The 8719-nt window shown below is 59.4% G+C and overlaps 1 protein-coding gene across 2 annotated transcripts; it reads right to left on the bottom strand.

Moving 5' to 3' along the window:
• Positions 1-872: 872 nt before the first annotated feature.
• On the bottom strand, positions 873-8028 carry SERPINF2 (serpin family F member 2). Of its 2 annotated transcripts, none has more exons than XM_082443520.1 (10): positions 7920-8028; positions 6699-6765; positions 6517-6555; positions 6334-6396; positions 5853-6054; positions 5253-5396; positions 4903-5106; positions 4319-4461; positions 2619-2823; positions 873-1991 (listed from the first exon to the last, which is right to left on the bottom strand). In XM_082443520.1, exons 2-10 carry the CDS (start codon positions 6759-6761, stop codon positions 1579-1581), a joined length of 1476 nt encoding a protein of 491 aa, XP_082299646.1. In that variant the 5' UTR covers positions 6762-6765; positions 7920-8028; the 3' UTR covers positions 873-1578. The 2 variants fall into 2 exon arrangements, with proteins under 2 accessions (XP_082299646.1, XP_082299647.1); XM_082443521.1 differs by lacking the exon at positions 7920-8028 and adding an exon at positions 7383-7906.
• Positions 8029-8719: the final 691 nt, after the last annotated feature.

Here is an 8719-nt window from a genome sequence, read left to right as displayed (position 1 = left end):
ATTCCTTCCTACATCTCCCCCTCACCCCCTCCACTCCAGCCCCACGGATCTCCTGCTCACCCTGAACCTTTTGAGCAGCTCCCACTCCTCTGCCCAGGACACTCTTCCCCGGGATGTCCCCGTAGTACCCACCCTTGCCTCCTTCTAGTCTCTGCTCCAAAAGTCACCTCCTCAGGGAGGCCTTCCTTGCTTTATTTCTCACCAGAGCTCTCACCACCCTCTGACATACCATGTATTTCACTGTTGATTTATTTCCCATCTCCACACACTGCTGGTTTGTAAGAAGCGAGATCCCATCCTAGGGACTTGCTCTTAACCACCGCGCTACAGGGCCGCAGGTGGCTGCTGCCACATGGACGCCCTGCGCTCACAGACAAGGGCCCACCCACGTGGACACCCATGCTGCCCCCAGCCCTGTGCCAAGGTGCCCCCAATTGCTTCCCCCATATCCTCAGGTGCTGACAGCCTCCAGCTGGAGCCGGTGCTCCCGGCAGCCTGCCCGCCCCCGTCTGGCAGGCGCCAGCTACAGGCAGAAGGGCTGGCATGTAATTAGAAACTCCTCAAGCTCCCTAATTGCCAGTTCTTCTCCCAAACCGGGAGGCTGGTGCTATTCTGAGTCGCCTTTGTTGCCGGCTGCCTGAGGTCTGTAGAGAGGAACAGGCTGAGAGCAGATCCAGGCTGGCAAGGGGGTGGCCCTGGACAGGGCTGGTGAAGTCAGAGGGACGGCACGGTTCAGAAGGGCTGGCGAGTGGCCAGAGGCCAAACGTGGCACAGAGAGGGCTGCTGCTCCTCGGGGCCCAGCCTGTGGCCTCCTCCCGCCTTCCTCCAGCGCCCCTGCTCCCACCCACGCCCCAAACAGTGACATCAAAGCAGACAGGCCCATTCATTCTTTATTCAGGTGGCATAAAAATCACTACAAAAACTTTACAAAAGAGCCTTCGGGAGCTAATGCCCCCCGTCCCCTCAGCCACTGAGACACCAGGCAGAGGGGACAGAGGGAAGAGGAAAGAAGGGGAGTCCTGGCAGTGTTGGCACCTCCGAGGACCAGCGGGGAGACTGAGGCGACGGGGGGGCTGGAGGCTGGTGGGCAGCTCAGGGCAGAGGCAGTCGCACAGGGTGCTCGACCTCCACCCACGTGTTTAACCCCACGACAGTGCTCGGCACCCCCGGGCCACCCCGTCTCCCCAGCCAGGGTGTCCACTTCTCCCTGTCCCTCCCTCTCTGGTAAACAGGCGTGGAGGCGACCCAGCCAACTTCGGGAATAACCTACCTACCTTCCTGACAAAAATGAACCCACAGCTGCCCTTCCGCCCAAGCCCCAGACAAGGACACCCTCTGAGCCCCTTTGGAAGAAATGATGCGGGATCAAGGCCCATGGTTCCCTGATGCCTGCCCTCCTCCCAGCGCCACCCCACCCCAAACTCCCCAAGAGGAGAGGAGAGAATGGCTCCCCTCCTCCCCTCTCCCAGACTGCCCCCCAGGCCCCCGCCCGCAATCCCACAAAGCTGTTTGGAAAGAGTCACATGAGTTGAGAGGCTGGTCCAAGCAGGGACTCGGGATGCTGGCGGCCACAGCCCCTCACTTGGGGCTGCTAGACTGGGGGTTATCCTCCTCCGAGGGGGGCGCAAGTTTTAAGTCAGGGCCGAAGGGCTTGTCTCCGCGGGGGAAGACCTTCTGGTGCTGCAAAAAGTCCCTGTTGTCAGGGGAATCCTGCTGCTCCTTGGGCTCCGGCTTCCCGCCGGGATTGGGGTTCCTCACGCTGCCCACAAAGAGGGGCAGGCTCGTGCTGTCCTCGAGGATGAAGAAGAGGAAGGGGCGGTTCACGCTGAAGGAGGAGAGGGACATGCGGGACATGGCCGTGCTGGTTGTCGCGGCCGCCTCCACGCCGGCCTCTCTGAGCTCCAGTGTGGACTGGTGCTGCACGCTGGACACCACCAGGCTCTGGTCTGAGATCCCACGCAGGTCCGGGGCCTGGAACAGTTCCTGCAGGCCTGCCCAGGCCAGGAGATGGTTGGTCAGAGCTGCCTTCTGCCCCATACGCTGCATGGACCTGCCTGGGAGGGTGTCTGGCATCCCGGCCAGGGAACGCCTTGAACCCACAGACTGCCGGTTAACTCCTATTTAACCTTCATGTATCAGCTTAAAGGTTCCTTCCTCCGGGAAGCCTTCCCTGAGCCCCTGCCCCGAAGTCCAGACAGATGCCTTTTCGATATTTCCCTGGGTGGACTAGAGAGAAGCCCTCTGTCTTATCACTTACGCTGAATTGTAAGTACCTGATTCCTCCTCTGCCGACCCCGTGAGACTGAGCTCTTTGTACCTGGTGGGCTCCTTGTGCCTCTTGCAGGAGAGCCAGAGAGGCTCACCTGCCACCCCTGGCTCTCCACCCAGGATTCTTTGCGATGCTCAGTCTTGGGCAGAGCAGGTCCTCATTCCCTTGCCCCACCCCCTGCCCAGGACAGAGAGTCCGAGGGTGCATATCAAACCCTCTCACCTCCCTAAGCCCCAGAAAAGGCCAGGACACAAGTCTAGCTCTGACTCAGACCTGCCGGCTGGGGGCTTCCTCCTTACCCACCCCCTCAAGCCTGAGCCGGGAGCTGTCGCATGCCCGGCCTCCTTACCCAGCTGGCTGAGGATGGCCACCAGGTCCATTTGGTATTTCAGATGCAGCTTAGGCAGCTGGACCTTGGTGGGCCTCTCCCGCAGCAAGGGCTGGTGCAGGATGCCCCAGCTCAGGTTAGCCAGCACCTGAGACACGTTCCACTCAAAATGGGTTGGCATGATGACCACAAAGCTCATGTTGTTCTTAAAGGGGAAATGAGCCACCTACAGACAAGGCAAGGAGACAGCATGAGGACCAGAAAGCACCCAGGCCGAGGTGGGGACCGGGCCAGCATCGCTTATGAGACAGTCCACCCTTCACAGGTGTATGTGGGGTCTCCCTGTGCCTCCACTTCCTCACCTGTGGAGTAACCTACCTGCACACACTGCAGGCTGGCATGTGACGGAAAGAGATGAGCTTTTAAAGCTTCTGGCCGAGTGTCTGCACGTAGGTGGCGCTCACTCAGTAACTGGTAGTTTTCTCTCTCCTCCTCTGTTGCCAGCTAGCCCGTGACTCAGGGTGAGGAACCCCCTGTGTCCACCTCTCACTTCCATGGGTACAATGGACCAGGTTGCCCTAGCGGAGGAGCCGCTGCCAAGTGTGGTACCCTATCCACTCCTCTCTCCTCCAACAGTGACTTTGCCTGGCTGTGTATTTATACTGTGATTTGGGGTAAGATCTCATGTGAACAGAGTTTCCGCAGCTAAAGAAGTGTGAAAACCACTGGGCTCCATGGGCCCTGGTGGCTGTGACTCCTCGGGCTCCAGGCAGAGCACCCAGGGGGCAGGACCCCTGTGGCGGGAGGGGAGTGCCAGTGTCTGGCTACCCGGGCCAGCCCGCAGAGGGCGGGCGAGACAAGAGGAAGACCAAGGAGGGCCAAGGATGGAGACGGAAGGGTGAAGGAAGTATGGGCAGGATACAGCCTGGCGGGAAAGAGAAGCAGGAATAGGACTGGTGGGGAGGTGAACAAGATGGACCACGTGTCAGGGGGAACCGGAGAGAAGCTGGGACACTGCTCCAAGGGCCTGCCTCGCCCACAGCCCCTCTCAGAAGCGGCCTTGTGAAACTAACCAACACTGCCGTCTCAGCCACAGCCGACTGGCCCAGGGATCAGCCACTTAGGCCAAGGGGACCATGTTTAGGCTGGAAGCAAGGGAGGCTGCACCTGAGATAGCTTGACATAGCACTCTCTCTAATCAGAATGTTCCATCAGGATGCTGACAAATCCATCCCAATCAGATCCTCCCTTCCAAGGAGCACCGTGTGAGAGCTCAGGTCGCATCTCCCAGGCTTCAGGGTGCTGAGGCCCTGTGCTGCCCCACGACCCATGGGTCCTTGTAATAAACCCCCATAACCAAAGATCACCTGGGGCTCAACTCAGTGTCCCTTCCTCAAAGAAGGCTCCCGGACCACTCTAGCTAAAATAACTTTCCCCCCACTATCTGAAATTATCCTGTTGATTTATGTTTGCTCGTGCACTGTGTGTCTTCCCTCCCCAGAACAGGGATCTGGTTTCCTTGTACTCCACTAAACCCGCAGTGCCTGGAGCCTCAGTTTCCCCGGATGGGGGCACAGCGAGACCTTTCAGAGCCACCTGCCCCAGCGACGTGACTGCAAGGAAGGTGGGGCACACCCCTGACCCCTGTGCCTGTTCCACAGGTGCCCACTCCCTTCTCCACCTCCCAGCACCCAAGCCCAGGCTGGGGAGTCAAGGGTGACCTGGATCTCAGGCTGCTCCAGCAGAAACCAGCGCAGCGGGTACGTGTGGGCTTGCATCATGTCCACCGGCACCGTGAACTGCTCGTCCAGGTGGAAAGTGTCTCTCTGCGTGAGATCCGGATCGAACTTCCTCCTCCAGAAGCCTGAATCCAGCAGAGGGCAGGGGCCATATAGACTGGGACCAAGGTAGATTCTACCCCACCAGTCTCTTCCCCATCCCACCCAGAACCCATTTAAGGGATGAAAGGTGGAGGCTGAGGTGCCAGGGGGTGCTGTGCCAGGTGATACCCAGGTAATCTGAGGTCTGTTCCCTGGAGCAATTGCAGAACCTGGGCTTGCGTTCTCCCCTGCCCTGCCATGTTCCCAGGAACCTCCCCTAGGACTTTTAAGACTCGGTTTCCTCCTAGGGAACTCTCTCCACAACAGCCCCATCCAGTTCCTGGGCCTCCGCCCTGCCACACCATTACCCGTCTCCTACCCTCCCGGCCCAGGCCTGGGGAGGAAGAGGGACCCTCAGAAAAAAGCGTGCCTACGGGGCAGGGGTAGGGTCTGCGGGCAGGGACCCGAGAAGGGGAGGAGCGCACCCTGGAAGTGGATGGCATTGAGGAGAAGCAACACTGTGTCATCTGGCAGATCTGAGAGGAAATCCTCAATCTTCCCCTCTGTGGCCTCCTTCACCCATTGGTTGATGTTTGCCAGGTCATCCCTCTTCCTTCCCGTCAGGCTCATGGGCTTTGCACCAAAGAGCTGTTCTGATTGTTCCACGAAGTCCTCTTTGATGGGAAATCCTACACAGAAGGGCCCACAGGCTGTTGCCCGGACTTGGGCCCCACAACCACCTGTGCTCCGACTGGCTGCCTGAGCCCACACCCGTCTCCCTCACCCCTGTCCACCCCAGGGCACAGCCTAGGGAGTGTCTGCCACCAGCACCTACCTTTCTGCAGGTACATTCTGGCAGCCAATCGGAAAGCCCCAGGGCCCAGGTCCTGGCAGAGGCGGCTGAGCAGGTGGGGGAGGCAGGGCCCTGAGTCCACATGCAGCACCTGCTGCAGCCTCTGCAGCGTTTGGTTCTGAGCACCTGGAGGGGACACAGCAGCTGTGGTTCTTCCCGCCTCCACTGCCCTCTCCCAACCCTCTTGAATACCTACAGTGAACATGCCCACGAGACCGCACTTTCTCCTCCCATATCCTGAACTGGTCTGAGGGACAGGACTCCCAAGTTTACTTTCATCTCTGCTGCTGCCAATCTGGGCAACCTCATCCTATTGCCTTCCCTCTCTGGGGAAGGTCCCACAGTGAGACCCTCCAGTCAAATGGAGACATTGTACCTATCATATTCTTGCACAAAAATCACCAGAAGCACATCCTGGGCCCAATCCCTGGGATTCTCATTCACAGAGACTGGAGTCTGCATTTTTACCAAACATCCAAGTGACCCTGATGGAGGAAGCACCTGCTCGTAAACTCTGGGGTAGGTAATGAGTTCCTACTGGCCTCCCAGCTCCGCTGGTCTGGACAGGTGCTCCCACAGTACCTAGTGCCAGGTGAGACAGTGCCAGGGCCACACTCAGAGGCGACAGGATCAGGTTGGGCCTGGTGGAGCTTTGGGCCACCAGGGAGAAGAGGTCTGTGGTGAAGGCCATCATGGCCTGGGCCAGCCTGCGGGTCTGCTCCGGGTTTGGGGACCCCTTGCAGTCTCCTGGGGCCTTCTTTGGGGCAGTCTGGCCACCAGGCTCCTGCAGGGACAGATTAGGGGTCAGTGGGGTCAAGGGGTCAGCTCCAGGTTCTGTGTTGAAGATCTCCTTCAAAGCCCCCGTGCTGGGGACAGCAGGGCCTTGTCCCAGTCCAGACATGCGCAATGGCATTCAGGGGACTAGGTCCCTTCCTCTGGTCCCTCCCACCCTCTCCCTTCAGGCCTCAGCCTCACTGCCACCCTCCCCCCATTTCCTTGCCCCTGCTGATGGCCCTCCTCCCTCAGGCCCCACCCACTCTTCCCCAGCCCCACCTGGTTGTACCTGGTTGCCCAACTTGAGGAGGGAAAGTAGGGGTAGCTTCTGCTGGGTCTGCCCGCTCATCAGCTGAAGAAAGGAGGAAGCAGATGGAGAGCAACCCTTCCCGCAGGTCTCCCCACCCTGCACCAGCCACAGGCGAGGCCCCCTGGGGCCTTCCTCCCTGCCGTGCCTCTCTCTCCCCAGTACCTGCAGGCCCAAGGGCTCCATGGTGCTCACAGGAGAGAACTGTTGAGAAAGGGACGAGGAGAGGCGAGGGAACCCCTAAAGCCAAGACCTCCCTCGACCCTGCCCCCCTCCTCTTTCCCCGAGACCCCTGGTCTCTCCCGCAGCCGCCTCCCCGCCCCACCCAGACCGCGGCCCAGGCTCACCGCTGAGCAGGGGCTTCGCAGGCAGGACAAGCTGAGCACCAGGAGCCCCCAGAGCAGCGCCATGTTCCTGTGCGGGATGGGAAGCCTCCGTTCCTTCCTGGCGCCCACACCCGCCCCGCCGTGGAATCCCACCCTCACGCTCACGGGCAGCCAAAGTCCTGAGCCATCACCAAGAAGGGGACAGCGACAGCGACAGCACACACGCCCAAAGCACAGCACTCTGAGCAGTGAATTGCTTGAACTACTCCCTGAATTGCTTTTTCCCCTTTGTGTTTTCTGGTTGTTCACTTTTCATGCACTGAAAATGTTTTTGTTCATAGGGGGAAAATATTACCCAAACAAAAAAAAAAGTCCCCATTCTTCAAGGCCTGGTGTTGTGAGTCAGACCTGGGTTTGAATCCAGGCTGTGCCTCTTGGCAGAGGACGTAGGACATCTCCCTTAACCCCTCTGGGCTTTGCCTCATCTTGTAAAATGGTGGCAAAAGTCCCTACCTGTACCCATGTGTATTGCGGGGACCAACCTAAGTCAGTCTTCGTGAGCCCTGACTACACAGCCTGGCGCTCAGCAATGGCTGTTTTCAGTCTAGCCCAAGGGCCCTCTTCTGGGAGGCCTGCCCTGAAGCCTCCTCCGTACTGGGGCTCCCACCCCGGAGCTCCTATCCAACCGGCTGTCCATCGGCCCACCTTTTCTGGCTGGTCTGCTCTCGCCCACAAGGCTGGACAGGACTGTGGTCTCAGCAGGGGTGGTGGGCTGGGCCAGAGACTGGCCTTGTTGACCCAACAGCAGAGCCCAATGAATGACTCTGGCCAGAGCCACCTTTGGACTTACGGAAAACACAGGACCTGGCCCCCTCTCTGCCCCAGGCTGGCTCCGGGAAGCCAGGCTGGCGGGTGGGGATGGGCAGGTCTTGGTCCGGCCTCGGAGCAGGTCTCACACACACCCACCCTGCCCCCATCTCAAGCATCCTTCTATCACCCCTGGCCCCATCCCCATCCCACACAAGGACCCTTGGCCAGGGCCCTGATCTCCAACCTGGGCTTTTGAATCTTCCTGTCAAGAAAACGCTTCCAGTCTTTCACTTCCCAGAGGGACTCCCCCCAGAACCTTCACCCTGGCTCCTCATCACCCCAGGAGGCGGGGAAGGGACAGGCCTCCTGAATAAACTCAGCCCAGACCCCCTCGGCAAGGTGGGCAGCTCCAGGCCAAGCCACCCATCTTACCTCGGCAGGCTCCTCGCTGCTGCACACGATGTCCCTCTGGCCCCACTTGGATGCTCCCCACGCTCTGCCCGGGTTCCAGCCAGCCCAGCTGAGCCCTCCCCTCCCACCAGGACCTTTGCTCTCAGCCAATCCCTGTTCCAATTGCTTTCTCTTCTGGTAAATATTGACCTGCACATCCGGTTAAACATTGATATTGGGACCAAAAACCCCTTTCCCACCAAGGCATCTAATACTGGGACAGCTACCTGGAACCCCCGTAGATGTGGGTCCCACTTGAGTCTAGAGAAAGGAGGTTCAGGAGACGGTCGATGAGGCTGTCCTCAGCCGGAGGGCAGATCCAGGAAGGACAGGGGCCTTTCAGTGACTCTGTGAAGTGAGAGGTTATCCCTGTTTTAGTCAGGCTCAGAGAAGCTGTGTGACCTGCCTAAGGACACAGAGCTGGGCTCAGAGTTACATCCAGGTTCCTACTTCCAATGTCCTTTCCTCTCCCCCATAACCGCCTCCCCCTCCCAAGAGGAGGGAAGCGGAAGCTGCAAGAGACGACGCAGGGAACCCAGGATAGGATGCCCATCCTCAACCCTCACGTGCCCAGGCTCCTGGTTGGATGCCTCCAGCCTGGATCCAGAAGGCAGGGGTGGGGAGAGAAAAGATGCGGAGGGACACAGCCTCTCCCAGCACCCTACTTCATCGGGAGCAATACGTCCTTACACTCCTCGAGGGTGAGCGTTCTGGAAACTGGCCTGGGGCTGCACGAACCAGAAGCCCTGTACCCTGTACCGTCTGAAGAACAGAGATCAGGC

This window comes from Balaenoptera physalus, assembly GCF_965194825.1.
Source record: "Balaenoptera physalus genome assembly, chromosome: 20".
Lineage (NCBI taxonomy): Eukaryota > Metazoa > Chordata > Mammalia > Artiodactyla > Balaenopteridae > Balaenoptera > Balaenoptera physalus.
The sequence above is the reverse complement of the archived record's forward strand: the minus strand, read 5'-3'. Positions and strand labels throughout refer to the sequence as shown.